Source organism: Diaphorina citri, unplaced genomic scaffold (genome assembly GCF_000475195.1).
Source record: "Diaphorina citri unplaced genomic scaffold, Diaci psyllid genome assembly version 1.1 scaffold11, whole genome shotgun sequence".
In the NCBI taxonomy this organism is placed as follows: domain Eukaryota; kingdom Metazoa; phylum Arthropoda; class Insecta; order Hemiptera; family Psyllidae; genus Diaphorina; species Diaphorina citri.
The window spans coordinates 379980-400508 of NW_007377450.1; the positions used below are offsets into that span (position 1 = coordinate 379980).

Below are 20529 nucleotides of genomic sequence, written 5' to 3' on the forward strand. Positions count from 1 at the left end.
AATCAGTGTGGAATATTTTCTGCGCCACTGTAAACCCTATGGTTTTTTTCTTCCTTTTTTTTTCAGTTCTCTGAAAATTTCCCAGGTGAAACCTCGTTACTTGTTTGGCTTATAAAAGAAAATGTTTCTCTCGTAATGTTACGTAAAGAAAATGTTCATTTGAATTTTTAGAGTGATTTTTTTTTTTTCTAAAATCTCTGGGAATTCACAAAAATGGTAAGTTTGTAGATTAAAATTATACAGTTCTCTGAAAATTTCCCAGGTGAAACCTCGTCACTTGTTTGGCTTATAAAAGAAAATATTTCTCTCGTAATGTTACGTAAAGAAAATGTTCATTTGAATTTTTAGAGTGATTTTTTTTTTTCTAAAATCTCTGGGAATTCACAAAAATGGTAAGTTTGTAGATTAAAATTATAGTTTTTATTAATAATTTAAAAATTAACTAGGTTGGTTTACCCTAATATTTATTTACCTAGGTGCTTGGTTTGTAGGGTATCCAAATTTCAAAATAAATACACCGTAAGACCTCAAAAATAATAAATCAAGTCTCAAATAGTAACTGGGAAGGGGTGGAGGGAGGGCGATGAGATTTTAAAAACCTTTGATTTATTCAGTTGTTTCATCGCTACGAAATAAAAACGGCGGTGAAACACTCATCTTTTTTAAAAAAAAAAAAAAAAAAAATCTATTTGAAAGATACATAGGTAAGGTATCTGCGCTCTGCGGCGAAAAATGCAGACACGCCCTCGGCAGAGCTACGGAGCTTTTCCACAACTTTGGTGGATGTGGATACCTATTTACCGTAACGTGATGCTATTCCAGCACGTTTTGTGAAATCATGTTCGTACTTTGCGCAGTGTTGCCAGTGCGCTGCCGCAAGGCGCACAAAGGTTTTTGTTCCAACGTTGCCAACTGTAGATGACATGACAACAACTGCTTGGTACTTGAATACAATGCCTTTCTTAGTAGGTATACTCCGTCAGTGCTAAGGCATTTCTGGAATTCTGTCAACAAGGTGGTCTCCTTGTATTCTACATTGAAAAGATTTCAAAGCTTTTTTTCCTTTTTACTTTAAAAAGAATTGTAGAGATGGAGTAAGAACTGTTGGCCTTTTTTTATTCCATTATTTCACCTCTAAAATTCTTTGAATGTTTGAATTGTGTTACCAAGTGTACTGTGTACTAAGTTAACAAGTAAGTAGGTACTTCTTCCATTGATCCTAAATCTAGACCGATCTCGAGATACGATCAATTTTCCGTGGCGTAAAAAACAAAAGATCACCCACTGGTCTAATCTTAATAGCTCTATTAATCTACAATACAAGTTTTATAGTTTTGTTATTGAGGAAATATGAAATGTGTTGATACAGACACCACCTGTTGATTTGTTGATTTAGTATAATCATCACTAATCGAGGTAAGTACGTAGATATGTAATTATTGTAATAATTATAAATAAAATTATATACTGTAATTAAAATTTTAATAATGCAAACCCACATTCTTTTACCCATTATTTTCAGTACGGATTTGTCAACTACGCTCTGGAGCTCCTGGTTCTGAAAACGTTTGGAGAGGAGACGTGGGAGAAAATCAAGTAAGTTTAGCAATGGAAAAATTAGATTTCAGGTGAAAATAATTCGCAGTATATTTTCAGTACGGATTTGTCAACTACGCTCTGGAGCTCCTGGTCCTGAAAACGTTTGGAGAGGAGACGTGGGAGAAAATCAAGTAAGTTTAGCAATGGAAAAATTAGATTTCAGGTGAAAATAATTCGCAGTGATATTTGCAAAAGATTATCGGTGGTAAAAAAAAACAAGCAGGGTCCGTCCCTCCGGGAATTTTTTAGCCCGTAGTGATTAGAGAAAATCAGTACCTATGTACCTGCCTAATGGTTACCTATAACTAGGCTTGCCAAACGTCCCGAATTGGCCGGGACAGTCCCGAATTTCAGGGGGTGTCCCGGCGTCCCGTTCAGTTTTTCATTTTGGGGCGTTTTGTCCCGAATTTCCGTTTTTGAGAAAAAATTCAGGACGCGTTTTTTAACTTTAAAATTAGGTACCTCTATAAATCAGAATTTGTTCTTAACTACTTAACTTGTTTAAATTTGTCATGCTTTCATGCTCTTCCACTTTGCTAAACCTTTATAAACGAGAAAATGTTGTATTAAACCGCCTTAAACGAAAAAATGAGCTGGTCGCTCTTCCACTTTGCTAAACCTTTATAAACGAGAAAATGTTGTATTAAACCGCCTTAAACGAAAAAATGAGCTGGTCCCTTGGATTCTCGTATATCCAGGTTCGACTGTATTTTGTTTATCTGTTTTTAATAATAGGTATGTTACCTATCACCTATCGTACCTATGTTACCTATGTGCAGTTTTTGGTGCGTCAGATTTACGAGGATGAAATCACCTACAATTTGATTGGAGCCGCGGTTGGAGTTCTGAGTAAGTGACATTGAAATATAGACAACGTCTAATTGGGAGAGTTACTTTGCCTCCACCTGTAATAAGAAGAAACCATAATATATTATTTTCTATCTGCGTTCTTTCAGCAGTCAATTTACCTTTGTTTCATCAAATAACACGGGAAAATAATCCTGGAACTATTCAAAGCCATTTTGGTAGCACTTACATTAGACTGTTAGCCAAATTGGTTTAATGCTTAATCAGTAAATAAAAGAGTTGAATAATTAATGAAATATTTATGTTTTCAGACATCCCTGCGAATACGATCCTGGAACTATTCGGGAAAACTTTCTTCGAATTCTGTCAAGATTCTGGATACGACAAAATTCTCCAGGTGTTGGGAGCCACGCCCCGAGACTTTTTACAGGTACTCGTAGGTAATCATTAGTATGTATGTATCAGGAAAGATCGGTACCTAATAAAATAATTAGGTGTGTGTTTTCAGCTAAAGTATGTCCCCACCACACACCAAGATTAACAGAAAATCCTGGTCTCCATAGTCTACAGGTCTAGACCCTTTGAGCGATCGTAGCATAATTTTCGATGGGTGTTTAGAAATGAGTTGTGTCCACACGTAGTCGATCGAGGTCAACGGCGTAGACGATATGTGGACACAGCTTTATACTCTTTACATAGGTCCTAGAATAGCAAATGACCAACAGAAATTTCGTTAATTTTCAGAATTTGGACGCTTTACATGATCATCTGGGCACTTTGTATCCGGGAATGAGGGCCCCGTCATTTCGCTGCACGGAAACTGACGATGGAGCCCTCGTGCTTCACTACTATTCTGACAGACCGGGACTCGAACACATTGTCATCGGTATCGTCAAGGTAAGTTGGAATAAACACCAGTTGACATGTACATTTGAACTAGGGTTGAGTAAAAAGTGAGTGGGTGATTGAGTGAGTTACATAAAAAAAAACATAATTATTTATTTATGTACGAGTATGAGTATCGTCAACGATATTGACTTCAAGGTGAAAATACAAGGTGAGCTCATCCCTGAAGGAAAATTTAGCTTACTAGCATACCTTTTTACCTGGTTTCAGACGGTTGCCAGCAAACTTCACAACACAGAGGTGGAGGTAGAGATCCTGAAGACCAAGGAAGAATGTGACCATGTCCAGTTTCTGATTACTGAAACATCCGCCCCCGAACGAGTGGAGCTACCTCAGATTGAAGAAATCGAAACCTTGTCCTTGGGTGAGATTTTTCTGGCTTTCTTCGCAGAGTTCTCCTGAAGGTTACTTCTGATTTTTGAGAGTATTGATTGAAATCTCTAGTACTGGAAAAGACAGAGAAAGAAGGGAGTTATAGAACTTAGGCCTTACTAATTTAGAACCCTTCAAACTGTGAAATTTAAGAAAAACCAACTTTCGTGGAATTTCATAAAAAAATATCTTCTTCTTCAACAGAGCCAAAGATTTCCCCCGCCACGTTCTGCCGACTATTTCCATTCCACATTATGTTTGATAGAGACAGTAAATTCATTTTACCCACCAGCTTTCTAATAATTAGAGAGGTATGAAACTCTGATAAAAGGGGACCCTTGAACTCCCTAAATCCAAACCTGAGTATGGATTACACCTGCTTTCGCTCTAACTTTGTGCGGCTTACACGCAAATCCTATGGACAAAACTACGGTATTTGTATGCAAGCTCTCTCTCTCTCTATCTCTCTTTCTCTTTCTCTCTCTTTCTCTCTCTCTCTCTCTCTCTCTCTAATAAAAATGTAATCCAGTGTGGATATAAGGTTACAAGCGTGAACACTATGAAAAAGTTCCTGCCATTGGGTTCATTTCCTCACCCATAATATGTAGATTCTACAGGGTGGTGTCTAACATGTGGGAAAATTGACACATCCACTAATATATATCATTACTTCCGATTAAGGTACCAAATATTCCAGTTAACTCCACAGCAAATATAACAAAAACAGTCATAATATTATTGTGAAGGTTGAAGGTACACATCTTGCTCTAAAATGTAAAATTGGTGGAGATGTCAAAATTACCCAAGATACATTTAGAAAAGTACGTGTAATTAGTGCACATGGTAAAATTACACAACACTATTTTTGAGAAATGTAATGGTGGAGATGCCAAAACGACATTGCATTACTTAGGAAATGTACCTACCCAATATTACTTTAGATGTCAAAACTACTCACACTTTTGAACTAAGAAGAGATAATACATATTATCAGTCCTTCAAAGCTTGGTACTTTTAGTTTGACTAAACCGGGAAAGAAATAGGGATCACCCTTTATCTGGATGAATAAATTACGAGCTAAAACACAAAACAGTAGTAAAATTAGAACTGAGTGGGGGGGGGGGACAACTTACAGGAGCGGCAAAGCTGGGGTACCGCGCACACTTGGCAACCAGGCACTCTAGTGGGTATTATGATTCATATTACCTACATAATTATTATGCGTTGGACAAACTCATAACGTTATAACCTTAGAAGTACCTACCTAACAAAACAACAATAAGTAGCAATAAATAATTGAAAATGTTTGTGAGATTTATAAGTCACATACCTACCTACCCACGCATAGCTATGGAAAAGTCTGAAGCCTATTTCATCAAGTGCAACAAAAAGGTCAATGCCCGAGACTGATATTTTGGAAAAATGAAATTCATTTTATAATTTGACCTCGTTTCGAGGTCGTCAAAATGGATTATGATTTTTCCTTTCGAATATTTTCGATTTCCCCCATTCCCCCGGAAATAGTTTTTCGATAACAAAAGACATGCTGTGTTTCCTCGTCAGAAAGGAACAAGCTGGGTCCGTCCCTCCGGGAATTTTTCAGCCCGTAGTTTATTCAATCGTGATTAGAGAAAATCAGTACCTGTGTACCTACCTAATTTGTTTAATATTCAGTTTATTATCATTCTTGATTTGATTTTTTGATTTTACTTTAATGTAATGATTTAAAATCAAGACTAGAGCCCGTTCTCCCTTTATTCCCAATAAAATGTGATCTTTCAAAGGAGGTCAGAGAGATTTCGACAAAAAAAAGTTTAGTGATCAACCCTGTTTACACGATAAAAATCGTTCCTCTCCACCCCTTCCCAAGAATAAAGCAAATTACCTCATTGAGGGTGAGTGTAGCACCTATGGTCAGTGTAGCACCTATGGACACTTTACACGTGTCCAAGGCATTAGCGTTCAAACACAGAGGTTGAGGTAGAGATCCTGAAGACCAAGGAAGAATGTGACCATGTCCAGTTTCTGATTACTGAAACATCCGCACCCGAACGAGTGGAGCTACCTCAGATTGAAGAAATCGAAACCTTGTCCTTGGGTGAGATTTTTCTGGCTTTCTTCGCAGAGTTCTCCTGAAGGTTACTTCTAATTTTTGAGAGTATTGATTGAGATCTCTAGTACTGGAAAAGACAGAGAAAGAAGGGAGTTATAGAACTTGGGCCTTACTATTGTGAACCCTTCCAATTGTGAAATTTAACAAAAACCAACTTTCGTGGAATGCCTCTTAACGCCCCATATGGAAATTTCATAAAAAATATCTTCTTCTTCAACAGAGCCAAAGATTTCCCCCGCCACGTTCTGCCGACTATTTCCATTCCACATTATGTTTGATAGAGATCTGGTTATAGAACAAGTGGGCACCGCCCTTAGCCGAGTCATCCCCTGTCTAGGGGAAATGTCCAACTGCACGTTGACCCACATTTTGGACCCGGTACGGCCACATTTGGACTTGACGTTTGACAATATCCTGGCCCACATCAACACGGTGTATGTCCTCAAGACCAAACCTGGTGAGTGGAGAAACATGAGACGTATAAGCCTATAACCTATGCTCATTACTTACCTACTTGTCCAGTAATGCAACTTTTAGTTGCGTGGCGAATTCTTTACATCAAGATCAAGTAGGTAGTCGTTTTATCTCGGGTTGTGGGTATATGAATAATTGAATTATTCGAAGTTATCAGAATAGGTACCGGAAAAGGAATAAAATTCATAAGTATTTTTGTAGCAGCTCCTTTAAAGGATTAAGAAAACAGAATTCAATGGGACCCTGTTCGTAAAATTTATGCAATTATGACTTACCATTTCCAGGAATCATGCAGACCGGGGCTGAAGAGTGCTACTCCACACTCCGCATTAAAGGTCAAATGCTGTACGTCCCCGAGTCAGATCTCATGATCTTCCTGTGTTACCCCAGCGTGGTCAATTTGGACGACCTCACCCGTCGGGGTCTCTTCATCAGTGACATCCCTCTGCATGATGCCACCAGGGATCTGGTCCTCATGTCCGAACAGTTTGAGGCGGACTACAAGCTGACGAGGAACCTGGAGTTTCTCACCGACAAACTGCAGCAAACCTATCGGGAACTGGAGGGCGAGAAGCAGAAAACGGACAGGTAGGCTGTAATTTAAGATCTAGAACATTGTTATGCAGTGCAATGTTTCCGTCTGGTGAGCCTTTTTTTAGTAGCCTTTTCTTTTGTGGTATTTCAACCAGATCTTCAGTAGTCAGAGGCTGAGAACATCGCGAAATAGCCAGCAACACAATGTCCCAGAAACTCACCCTGAAGCCTGAACGACGTTTTTATTTCGAGGTATTCCGTCTAATAGAGCAAATCCTAGTATCCAATTTGGGTCTAATAGGCTGATAACTGATAAGATTGTAGGAGTACTCAGTACCTATAGGTATTATAAGATGAGAATTACATTTTGCCAAAGAGATAGAGAAATCTGAATTTCCATTATCAAAGGCTTTAGCTTTATCAACCTAAACTAGATGTAATAATTATATTATGATTACTCTTCATTCTCTCGCCTTATATTGGCTGAGGAACTTATGGTTAGGACCAAAGTCCAATGGGTACCTACTCAATGTATGTAAAGGGTTTAATACTTTAATACCTGGGCCATCAAAATGGAATAAAGACTTACCCTTCAAATAATGTTTCATATCCGATAAAGAGATCGACTAAAGATAAAGACTAGACTCTGTAATTTATATCTTTCAATTGCCCATACCAAACATAATTATATTATGATTACTCTTCATTCTCTCGCCTCATATTGGCTGAGGAACTTATGGTTAGGACCAAAGTCCAATGGGTACCTACTCAATGTATGTAAAGGGTTTAATACTTTAATACCTGGGCATCACGCATCTAGTCTTTCTGATCACGATGGTTCTTGTTGTTTCAATTTCCATTTTATCATGTAAGTTCCTCCCCCAAGAGACTATTTTGATGACTGCCACGCAAGACGTACCGACTGGTACATTCTTACCCTCATCTTTGAAGTTTATGCCTTGTGTCTTTTTCGATGGAGAAATCACGCACTTTTCGAAGTCCCAAGAACTTTTTGAAGGAAATGCACTAGACTTGTTTGTTAACCCCCCTAAACGATAACATTAATATTAATTATTAATGCCACTCATACTATATTTATATAAATATAGGTACAATTAAGTATCCTATGCTTTTTGAAAATCTATATAGTGTCTAGGTACCTATGTCTAAACATCACAAATCCCTCTCAAACCCTTCGGTCGAAGATATCATTGGTACCTACCTAAAATAATAGGTATAGGTAAATTAATATTTCGAAATATACACTAGGTAGGTACATTAAGTCCTAGCTTATCAAAATACCTACATGTTACGCACATGCTATTACCTACCTAGGTAGATAATTACATGCTGACAATATGTTTCAAATGATAATGTGAACACCAAAATAACTGCATATCGCGTTAGGTAGGTACATTAAGTCCTAGCTTATCAAAATACCTACATGTTACGCACATGCTATTACCTACATATACATGCTATTACCTACCTAGGTAGATAATTACATGCTGACAATATGTTTCAAATGATAATGTGAACACCAAAATAACTGCATATCGCGATACTCCAGAACAGCTTTGCTCAACAGTGCAGCCGAAGGTTTCCTATCAGCAAAAATTCCAGGGAGAGAAGGTACAGTTTGAGAAACGCTCAATAGACCCTCCATCCGAAAAATTCCAGGAAATAGCTCTCGTGATTTACTAGTAATGTTCTACATTAGATTTACCAGTAATGTTTGTGTCGTTAACGTTACGCATGGTGAGTTTTATCCTGACCTGATGTCAGCACTCCCCACACTTTTTTTAAGGTTGAAATACATCTAGGTAGTTCAATAATAATAACTGCCCAAGTACCAAATTAATCCATGTAGCTATGTACATAAATAAGGACGTTATTTATTTTAGTATTAGAAAGTAGATCATTATTAAAAAAGTGGAGCAACATATTCTATCCATCCGGATTTTGTCAGCCATATTCACTAGTTATCTCGGCAAATTTTAGAAGGGATTACCTCGTAAATTTTCCTACATTTTATGATTGAAGGGCTTCAGAAGTGGAGCAGAAACATAGGGAAAACATAGATAGAGGTGAATGAGAAATATAGGGGAAATTGTATACTTATACCTACTTAAATAAATAGGATGATACATAGTATGTAGGTAGTATGACATAATAATATCACGGACTAGTGGTTGACTCGTCCTTTGTACGGGATCAGCACGGCGTAAGAGGCATGACTTGGGAGCTCTGCCATTATACATAGATTAGGCACATTTGAAGATTACTTCGAGATGTTAGATTTACCTGAATCAGCGGTGTAGTGGTGAAGGCGTGGGTTCAATCCCGACCGAGGTATGTATAGAATTTTGTCAACATTGTTTGAGATTCACCAACAGTAGGTTGTAGGTACTAGCAATTGTCCACTGCTTCGGTAAAGGGCATCTATAAGTTCTATTCGAGCATTTTTATGATGATGATTCCTAAGGGCAGCCACCCACTATCAGGTAGACCTGATGACAGGTACAACTGATCAGGTCAACCAGATAGTGTGTGTGCTCATCAGGTATCACGTAGACCCGACAGACGGACCTTTTCAGCCGTACCTGTCAGGTCTACCTGATAGTGTGTGTGTGTGTGTGCTCATCAGGTGTCAGGTATATCTGATTAGGTGACCTGATCAGGTGTACCTGTCAGGTCTACTTGATAGTGAGTAGCTGACCTAAACAAAGCATTTTGTTTGTGTGCTTGTGTGCTCATCAGGTATCACGTAGACCCGACAGACGGACCTTTTCAGCCGTACCTGTCAGGTCTACCTGATAGTGTGTGTGTGTGTGTGCTCATCAGGTGTCAGGTATATCTGATTAGGTGACCTGATCAGGTGTACCTGTCAGGTCTACTTGATAGTGAGTAGCTGACCTAAACAAAGCATTTTGTTTCCAGACTCCTGTGCAGTCCAGACAACGAGGATCCCCAGTTTCAGTTCGAGTACCGGGGCCCCGTCACAATGAAAGGCAAATCCGAACCTATGGAGGTCTGGTTCCTATCCCGAGGAAAGGAATACATCGTTTAAGTGACCATCTTGACAGAGACTTCACGTGAAACAAGAGAGTTTTGCTGTCTAACCTGACACTGGAAATTACCGTCTGCTGGTCCCAAATTAGAGCAATCTTCTAGATTTCTATCAGATCCTGTCATGTTAGATCACTCTTCTACATTTCTATTAGATACTGTCCAGCGGTACCTAAACTTATGCGCCTTCATTTTCAATTTGCGTTTCCTGATTCCTCAGAACAAAATATATCTACTAATTGTGTAACTCTGGCGAATTTTTCTGATCTTCTTTCCTGGTTAGTTACCACTTATACCAATTATTATTTTGTTCCTAGATTCTTTAGTAGACTGTTCTTCATCTGTTATAAGTAAATACTCAAAATATTATTTTATTTATGTTAGAAATTTATCATAAGGAAAAAGAAAATATTGGCAATTTATTGAACCATTTATTTATAAGTAATTATTTTATTTAGCTATCTATCTATAATCTACCTAGGTATATAAAGTTTACATTTATGAATCATCTCTGTAACAAGTTGTCTTTCATAATATTATATTATGATTACTCTTCATTTTCTCGCCTCATATTGGCTGAGGAACTTATGGTTAGGACCAAAGTCCAATGGGTACCTACTCAATGTACGTAAAGGGTTTAATACTTTAATGCCTGGGCCATCAAAATGGAATAAAGACTTACCCTTCAAATAATGTTTCATATCCGATAAAGAGATCGACTAAAGATAAAGACTAGACTCGGACATTGGATTTTTAGATGGAACTTGTTCCTTTAGAAGATTTCTACTCAGGTGTACCTGTCAATCCATTCCGTTGGAATTAGCTAGTGAATTCTAATACACCATCTTTGGCGTTCAATCTAACACACGTTCAATTTCTCCTTGGGCTTTTTCCTACAGACTTCTCTACTCAGTTCTGTCAGGTGTACCTGTCAATCCATTCCGTTGGTATTAGCTAGTGGATTCTAATACACCATCTTTGGCGTTCAATCTAACACACGTTCAATTTCTCCTTGGGCTTTTTCCTACAGACTTCTCTACTCAGTTCTGCCAGCAAGCGTCGCCAACGAATTGCGTCACAAACGTCCTGTCCCTCCCAAACGATTTGACTGTGTCACTCTTCTCTTCTCGGGTATAGTGGGCTTTAGTGACTATTGCGCGACGCACACAGATTCCAAGGGAGCCATGAAGATCGTCACCATGTTGAATCAGCTGTATACAACCTACGACGACCTGACTGACCCGAAGAAAAACCCTAATGTGTACAAGGTATCAAACTGTTTTGATTTGGCGGGACGGAGCGCTACCGAGCTCCTTAATAAATGATTTGAAGGACACAATATTAGGCCGATACCTACATAAATGAATCTCAATTTATCAGTGTACCCTTTCGGTGTACCCTGCTTGTGATTACCTACTGGTAGGGCTCATTGGGATGAAAACAACCAGCCACCCCTGCTGACCAAACAAGCTTTCTCTCATTTAATTGATTTCACAGTGGCCCATTGGGATTGGGTTCATTCAACTTCATAAAACCTATGCTTGATTTGACGAAAGCAAAATTTGAAAACCTCTCTATCCAGTCATTTTTGACTCGCAAAGGTTCTGTTTTCCTGAAGCTTACTGTCAATGTCCAAGCCAAATTTGGAAATCTCTCTCCTAAGAGTCATTTTTGACTCGGAAAGGTTCTGGCCTGACGCTTTCTGTCAATTTCCAGGTCGAAACAGTGGGAGACAAGTACATGGCAGTCAGTGGCCTACCTGTGTCCTGCCAAGACCATGCTCGCTGTATTGCTAGGCTGGCTCTCCATCCGAAAAATTCCAGGAAATAGCTCTCGTGATCTGTGTGCAAGTGAATAATTATCAGTTTGGTACATACTGGTATATCCTAGTCCTACTATTCCACATTAGATTTACTAGTAATGTTCTACATTAGATTTACCAGTAATGTTTGTGTCGTTAACGTTACGCATGGTGAGTTTTATCCTGACCTGATGTCCTCCATCCGAAAAATTCCAGGAAATAGCTCTCGTGATTTACTAGTAATGTTCTACATTAGATTTACCAGTAATGTTTGTGTCGTTAACGTTACGCATGGTGAGTTTTATCCTGACCTGATGTCAGCACTCCCCACACTTTTTTTAAGGTTGAAATACATCTAGGTAGTTCAATAATAATAACTGCCCAAGTACCAAATTAATCCATGTAGCTATGTACATAAATAAGGACGTTATTTATTTTAGTATTAGAAAGTAGATCATTATTAAAAAAGTGGAGCAACATATTCTATCCATCCGGATTTTGTCAGCCATATTCACTAGTTATCTCGGCAAATTTTAGAAGGGATTACCTCGTAAATTTTCCTACATTTTATGATTGAAGGGCTTCAGAAGTGGAGCAGAAACATAGGGAAAACATAGATAGAGGTGAATGAGAAATATAGGGGAAATTGTATACTTATACCTACTTAAATAAATAGGATGATACATAGTATGTAGGTAGTATTATCTTGACGGCTTCATTATTCAACCCCCTCCTTAAAAAAAAAAAGAGTTATGCTAGAACTGACTAGCAAACATATTCGGAGAAGTCAAGTGCAATAGGATAGTAGAAAATGTTAGTATGTTGGTAAAAGGATTTTTTTTTTGGCTATTCACTAGCGCAATCTCTAATTAGACAGGAGGTTGACTGATGGTATACGGCTCTTTTTCGTTTCAGATGCTGACTTTCTTCTCCAGCATGATGGTCTCCGTCTGGAGCAGTTCCTCTGGACAGGCTCTGGAGATGGCGAAGACTTCGGCCCGAATGCCATCCACCCCACGCCTCCCGTTGTCATAACAACCATCTTTCACACGACCACAATCCACACGACCGTCTTCCCGCCCAGTGTGTTCACTACTTCATCTGCCATGCTTCCCGGCAATGTGAGTAGGCAACTGATTTTATTTTCCACACCTTTTTTTTTCTTAGTTTAACGTCACTGTTTAAAGCTATGCCTACACGAAGTCGACGCCGTCGATCGATGTCGACTGAAACCGTACACTGCCTCGACAATATAGATTCACCTGGATCGATGGTCGATCGACGACGTCGACTATGTTTGGACACAGCCTAAATGCTTAAGTTTTTAGTAACTATGGGTATTTTACCCTCCGAAAGAGGGCCATTCGCTGACAAGCTTCCTGTCTACTCACATTAACCTTACACATCCTGAATAGGGACAAGAAAGGCCTGCGATTGGCAGGATGTGCTATCGCCGCCAGCTCTTCCAAAACCTTTTATTAGGCAGGTATTTCACTCTCTTTTCTGCATTTTCAAAAGTAGTCCTGCCAGCCTAGTTAGCTTAGTTGGTAGTGCATCTGCCTTGTAAGCGCTAGGCCGCGGGTTCGATTTTATCCTGATGGGATAATGTTCGTTCTCGGAACGGCTGGCTTTCTCCTATCCTGTCTTCCTTCTCTCTTCGATTTCGGGACGATAAGACCATAGCAGTTACAGTTCCCTCTGTCAAACCTCTTAAAAAAAAAAAAACCTACGTCAATAGTTTGAAGAGACGCCCGGCATAAATCAACACGGAACAGAGTTTTGATGTTTTACTGATTTTTTTTTTTTTTTTTTTTTTTTTTTTTTTAAGGCCCATTGGGACTGGGTTCATTCAACTTCATAAAACCTGTGCTTGATTTGACGAAAGCAAAATTTGAAAACCTCTCTATCCAGTCATTTTTGACTCGCAAAGGTTCTGCTTTCCTGACGCTTACTGTCAATGTCCAAGCCAAATTTGGAAACCTCTCTCCAAAGAGTCATTTTTGACTCGGAAAGGTTCTGGCCTGACGCTTTCTGTCAATTTTTTAGGTCGAAACAGTGGGAGACAAGTACATGGCAGTCAGTGGCCTACCTGTGTCCTGCCAAGACCATGCTCGCTGTATTGCTAGGCTGGCTCACATTTTAGACCCGGTACGGCCACATTTGGACTTGACGTTTGACAACATCCTGGCCCACATCAACACGGTGTATGTTCTCAAGACCAAACCTGGTGAGTGGGGAAACGTGAGACGTATAAGCCTATAACCTATGTTTATACTCACTACTTACCTACTTGTCCATTAATGCAACTTTTAGTTGCGTGGCGAATTCTTTACATCAAGATCAAGTAGGTAGTCGTTTTATCTCGGGTTGTGGGTAAATGAATAATTGAATTATTCGAAGTTATCAGAATACCGGAAAAGGAATAAAATTCATAAGTATTTTTTGTAGCAGCTCCTTTAAAGTATTAAGAAAACAGAATTCAATGGGACACTGTCCGCAAAATTTATGCGGTTATGACTTACCATTTCCAGGAATCATGCAGACCGGGGCTGAAGAGTGCTACTCGACGCTCCGCATCAAAGGTCAAATGCTGTACGTTCCCGAGTCAGATCTCATGATCTTCCTGTGTTACCCCAGCGTGGTCAATTTGGACGACCTCACCCGTCGGGGTCTCTTCATCAGTGACATAACATAATTAGAGCTCTGAGGGTTTGTTGGTTGACAAATCCCCAGGTACCAAATTCCCTTTCATCTTTCATCCAAGCTATCTAGATCTAGAACATTGTTATGCAGTGCAATGTTTCCGTCTGGTGAGCCTGGTTTTAGTAGCCTTTTCCTTTGAGGTATTTTAACCAGATCCTCAGTAGTCAGAGGCTGAGAACATCGCGAAATAGCCAGCAACACAATGTCCCAGAAACTTACCCTGAACGACGTTTTTATTTCGAGGTATTCCGTCTAATAAAGCAAATCCTAGTATCCAATTTGGGTCTAATAGGCTGATAACTGATAAGATTGGAGGAGTACCTAGGTATCACAAGATGAGAATTACATTTTGCCAAAGAGATAGAGAAATCTGAATTTCCGTTATCAAAGGCTTTAGCTTTATCAACCTAAACTAGATGTCTACAGATATATATAACAAGTCTGTGCTTATCAACATCTATAAGAAGCCCTCAAACTTCGTTCCTATCCTTATTATATTCATAGACTTTAGCCATGTTTGTATTTGTTAAATCTATTTCATCACGCATAACTAGATGTCTACAGATACCTAATATAACAAGTCTGTGCTTATCAATATCTATAAAACTTTTTAAGAAGCCCTCAAACTTCGTTCCTATCCTTATTATATTCATAGACTTTAGCCATGTTTGTATTTGTTAAATCTATTTCATCACGCATGGTAATCATTAGTATGTATGTATCAGGAAAGATCGGTACCTAATAAAATAATTAGGTGTGTGTTTTCAGCTAAATTATGTCCCCACCACACACCAAGATTGCCAGAAAATCCTGGTCTCCATAGTCTAGAGGTCTAGACCCTTTGAGCGATTGTGACATAATTTTCGATGGGTGTTTGGAAATGAACAAAATTCTCTTGAGTTGTGTCCACACGTAGTCAATCGAGGTCAACGGCGTAGACGATGTGTGGACACAGCTTTATACTCTTTACATAGGTCCTAGAATAGAAAATGACCAACAGAAATTTCGTTAATTTTCAGAATTTGGACGCTTTACATGATCATCTGGGCACTTTGTATCCGGGAATGAGGGCCCCGTCATTTCGCTGCACGGAAACTGACGATGGAGCCCTCGTGCTTCACTACTATTCTGACAGACCGGGACTCGAACACATTGTCATCGGTATCGTCAAGGTAAGTTGGAATAAACACCAGTTGACATGTACATTTGAACTAGGGTTGAGTAAAAAGTGAGTGGGTGATTGAGTGAGTGAGTTAGGTACATAAAAAATAATAATAATAATAATAATTATTTATTTATGTACGAGTATCAGTATTGTCAACGATATTGACTTCAAGGTGTTAGCTAAAAGTATTTTTTCTGAAGGAAATATAACTTCGGATTTTGTTTCCAGACTCCTGTGCAGTCCAGACAACGAGGATCCCCAGTTTCAGTTCGAGTACCGGGGCCCCGTCACAATGAAAGGCAAATCCGAACCTATGGAGGTCTGGTTCCTATCCCGAGGAAAGGAATACATCGTTTAAGTGACCATCTTGACAGAGACTTCACGTGAAACAAGAGAGTTTTGCTGTCTAATCTATGACACTGGAAATTACCGTCTGCTGGTCCCAAATTAGAGCAATCCTCTAGATTTCTATTAGATCCTGTCATGTTAGATCACTCTTCTACATTTCTATTAGATACTGTCCAGCGGTACCTAAACTTATGCGCCTTCATTTTCAATTTGCGTTTCCTATTTCCTCTGAACAAAATATATCTACTAAATGTGTAACTCTGGCGAATTTTTAAAATAATTAATATCTTCTTTCCTGGTTAGTTACCACTTACCAATTATTATTTTGTTCCTAGATGCTTTAGTAGACTGTTCTTCATCTGTTATAAATACTCAAAATATAACCATTTATAGGTAATTATTTTATTTAGCTATCTATCTATAATCTACCTAGGTATATAAAGTTTACATTTATGAATCATCTCTGTAACAAGTTGTCTTTCTTCTTTCTTTCTCTTTTGAGAGTAAATTCATTTTACCCACCAGCTTTCTAATAATTAGAGAGTTATAAAACTCTGATAAAAGGGGGCCCTTGAACTCCCTAAATCCAAACCTGGGTATGGATTACACCTGCTTTCGCTCTAACTTCGTGCGACTTACACGCAAATCCTATGGACAAAACTACGGTATTTGTATGCAAGCTCTCTCTCTCTCTCTCTCTCTCTCTCTCTGTCTCTCTCTCTCTTTCTCTCCTGTCGAATTATCTTGGGACCTAGAAGTCGTAGAAGGAAAAGAAAAAAATCCCTAGTTTCCTCGTTTTTTTTCTTCTGCTATTCAACTTAAAAAAAGACTTGCATAAGACCTTGTTTAGACTGATGGAATACTTTTAAGTCTCATTCTGACAGTATAAGCAGGGGTCACTTACCTGATTTACTCTGTTTCTGTACTCGATGGCAATGGAGGTCCCATACTATGGGCCCTATGACACCTGGATCCCCCTCAACACTCTTGTGACGAGTGAGGGGAGGTTGTGAAGGCAGAACGGATGATGGGACATCCTCGTGTTCTAACATATGGGATAGAGGCTCTGGCATTTCAGCACCTCTGAAACAAGGAACAGTTTTTAAAAATTGAGATATCGTGGAAAAACGGCACAGTTGAAGTTTGGAATTCTGACATCTGAGAGTTTGTTCTTCATCATCTTTTGCTTTGCCATGTTCTCGTTCAGACAGTTGAGACTAAGGAATTTAATTTTAAGAATCCAATAAAATTTTGGATTTCGCAATTGATTGAAAAGTAATTTCGCAAATTGGGTTATACCTACAAATTATTGTTAATGCATTTCTTTGTGTCAAGTTTTATCTTTCCAATGGGTACGCAATTGATAAGAATTTTACATTTAAGTCATGTGGAGTTGTGACGTATGGAGTGAATCAGTGAACTCATTTCACTGAACCAAGTTCAAGGTGACAAAAAATGACACAAATACAGAAAATTCGTGGGGGATGAACAATAAAAGGGGGGAGATGTACCTACCCAAATCATCAATAGAGAGTTTTTTTTTTCAATAAAAATTAGCGTCCTCTGTTAATTGAACTCTTTAACGTTATTTGACGGGACGCTAATTTTGGTTGCAATTTTGCAAAGACTCGATAATATCAAAATTTCATCGATGGACTATCACAAACCTTGGAAAAGACTTGACCGAAGGCATCGACAGATAAGACTTGGGACTTTGTACATGCTGAGACCTAGGCCGGGGCTCTGGGGCAGTCTGTTTCAAAATGGAAGATCGTTGGGCCGGGCTCGGTTTGACCAAAAAAGATTCTGAGCCAGTGGAGTCTCGGGAACTGCGACTGTGCAGAGGAACAATGCGACTTGACTCCATTTCGTTCTGGATAGAGGAAGGTGAAATAAATCGGATGAGTAATAATTAGGTATTATGCTAGTGACAGTTCTATTACAATCGAATTTCACCGTCGTCTGCAAGTGCTTCAAATACGTATTCTTTGTCACTTGTCAGCTTACCGTAGTTTCAACTTCGGACTTGTATCCAAAATTTCTCAAGCCGCGTCCGCTCCGGATTTCTCGCTCGAAGATATGTCTCTGGTTGGCACTGCGTCTATTTTGATTGGTTTGCCACTTGGTGAGCGTTAAATATCCAATAAGGCACAAACCAAATAGAATGATAATGAGAAATATGCTGAGACCCACGAGGAACCAGGTCTCTCCAGGTCGCTTTGATTGACCAGAGAGAAGAGGCGTTAGGTTTTCTTTGAGGTAAGCTGCAAAGGAAGAAAAAAGAAGTGGTTTCAGAGTTCAAAATCTTGAAACGGGATAGTTAATTTGAAACGAGATAATAACTAGCTCTTCCGTAGAACCATTATATCACATCGTGTCCGTTACTTTGTCGGTATAATTCCGTATTAATTTGTAGGTGGATAATACTCATCCGCTAAGCCGGACGATAAGTGATCGACTTCTAGATGGCAATACGTAATAAGTATTGCTCTTGGTCCCTATTTACAAACTTTTACTTACGTTCAGCCTTGCTCAATACAGGGTGTCCCAGTTCAGCAGTCACTTCGTTATCGGTCACCAGTCGCATATCTTTGACGGCAGCTTCGGCCAAGACCGGTTTCCCGTCGACGCGGACCGAGTACAAGAGTTGCAGACGACCATTGGACGTCACGTTGTGTACACGGACGCTGACGTCTTCTCGACGTTTGATCCGATTCTTGATAACCTCCTTGGCGAGGAGGAGACTCGATGTTGAGTTCCAGTAGTTGTTGCTGCCGTTGATTCCCAAGTGACGCTCTTGAGATCTGCAAAAGACAGACGATAGGAATAGATCACACATGCCATGCCTTCAGGCACACTCCATTTGTCAAGGGTCTAGATATTACCTTGCCTTGAGATCAATTTAATTTGAAGAAACCTTTTACTGATGAAAATTTGTAATGAAACAATAGAAGAACACTCCTCTAGATATTACCTTGCCTTGAGATCAATTTAATTTGAAGAAACCTTTTACTGATGAAAATTTGTAATGAAACAATAGAAGAACACTCTTGTTAAAACACTTTCATAACGTAAACATATGAGACTTGAAAATAATTAATCTTACAGGCAGACTAGGCAGTTGAAAAAGATCGGCCAAGCAGTTAATAATCACTCACCTAAGGAGTATTTAAGTAAGTAAACTATTTTTTATAAAAGAACATACGAGACTTGAAAATAATAAATTAATCTTACAGCCAGACTAGGCAGTTGAAAAAGATCGGCCAAGCAGTTAATAATCACTCACCTAAGGAGTATTTAAGTAAGTAAACTATTTTTTATAAAAAGATATTTTATTTATTTAATGAATTTCGTGTATGTATTTTGCAACAAAACTTCACGATACTTCGACTGATTTGACAGAACACAAACTACAATGTTCTGAAATGAACATAATAAACAAGCTTGGTATTTTGGTAACCAGGTAGAGTAAGAAAAGGTTTAAACTTTTTGGATAAACGCTATGTATTGTGCAGGTACACCTTGGTACAACAGGGGGGATACCTCTAACCCTCCCTCCAGGTTCACTTGGCAACCGATAGCGTATTGATAGTATGAGTAATATTACTTGGGAATATCAGCAGCCATGAGCAGTCAAACTTTCAAAACTTTCATGTATGATGAACTAAGCAACAGCCTGGAGCTTTGGCTGGAAGCACATTGCTTGTTTAGTTACTCCGATGTCACCACACGTCACACGTTAACTTTATTGGAGGAAGTACCTAGATATTGTCTCATTCTTTACTCCTTTGTCAATTTCCAGGCCTTCTTTAAAGATTATCCCTAGATATTGTCTCATTCTTTACTCCTTTGTCAATTTCCAGGCCTTCTTTAAAGATTATCCTAGGATCAAATACCCAAGAGCAATATATTGCAAAAGTTCTCAAATGAACATAATGTTTGCAAAAGTTCTCAAAAGAACAATACACTGAGAGGAAAAATGCATGCTTTCAATATAGGGGTACCTAGATATTGTCTCATTCTTTACTCCTTTGTCAATTTCCAGGCCTTCTTTAAAGATTATCCTAGGAACAAATACCCAAGAGCAATATAGTGCAAAAGTTCTCAAATGAACATAATGTTTGCAAAAGTTCTCAAAAGAACAATACACTGAGAGGAAAAATGCATGCTTTCAATATAGGAAAAATGCATGCTTTCAAGTCGATAGTAACTTTTTCTGTTGTAAAAAATAGTACCTAGCTAAATAGAAAACTATAAGCTACGCTTTTTAGTCCGTCCTTCCTTTATTATTACTAATAATAAAAGGTATAGTGGACGGACTATTGTATTCGCTTCGGTGTCGTCTGTCAAGTAACTTTTTTGTTGGAAAAAATAGTACCTACCTAGCTAAATAGAAAACTATAAGCTACGCCTTTTCCTTTCTGACGAGGAAACACAGCATGTCTTTTGTTATCGAAAAACTATTTCCGGGGGAATGGGGGAAATCGAAAATATTCGAAAGGAAAAATCATAATCCATTTTGACGACCTCGAAACGAGGTCAAATTATAAAATGAATTTCATTTTTCCAAAATATCAGTCTCGGGCATTGACCTTTTTGTTGCACTTGATGAAATAGGCTTCAGACTTTTCCATAGGT

The 20529-nt window shown here is 38.7% G+C and overlaps 2 protein-coding genes across 2 annotated transcripts; one reads left to right on the forward strand and one right to left on the reverse strand.

Annotated features, from left to right (window-relative positions):
- Positions 1-263: 263 nt before the first annotated feature.
- LOC103506323 (guanylate cyclase soluble subunit beta-1) lies at positions 264-16342 on the forward strand. Its single transcript, XM_026821261.1, has 18 exons — positions 264-392; positions 1657-1730; positions 1780-1804; positions 2379-2448; positions 2718-2836; positions 3151-3303; positions 3523-3676; positions 3889-3954; positions 5657-5782; positions 6018-6254; positions 6556-6859; positions 10905-11142; positions 11591-11674; positions 12611-12796; positions 13722-13902; positions 14207-14316; positions 15398-15606; positions 15772-16342. Exons 1-18 carry the CDS (start codon positions 390-392, stop codon positions 15899-15901), a joined length of 2469 nt encoding a protein of 822 aa, XP_026677062.1. The 5' UTR covers positions 264-389; the 3' UTR covers positions 15902-16342.
- LOC103506331 lies at positions 16035-18730 on the reverse strand. Its single transcript, XM_026821266.1, has 5 exons — positions 18412-18730; positions 17899-18155; positions 17559-17764; positions 16796-16974; positions 16035-16117 (listed from the first exon to the last, which is right to left on the reverse strand). Exons 1-5 carry the CDS (start codon positions 18728-18730, stop codon positions 16035-16037), a joined length of 1044 nt encoding a protein of 347 aa, XP_026677067.1.
- Positions 18731-20529: the final 1799 nt, after the last annotated feature.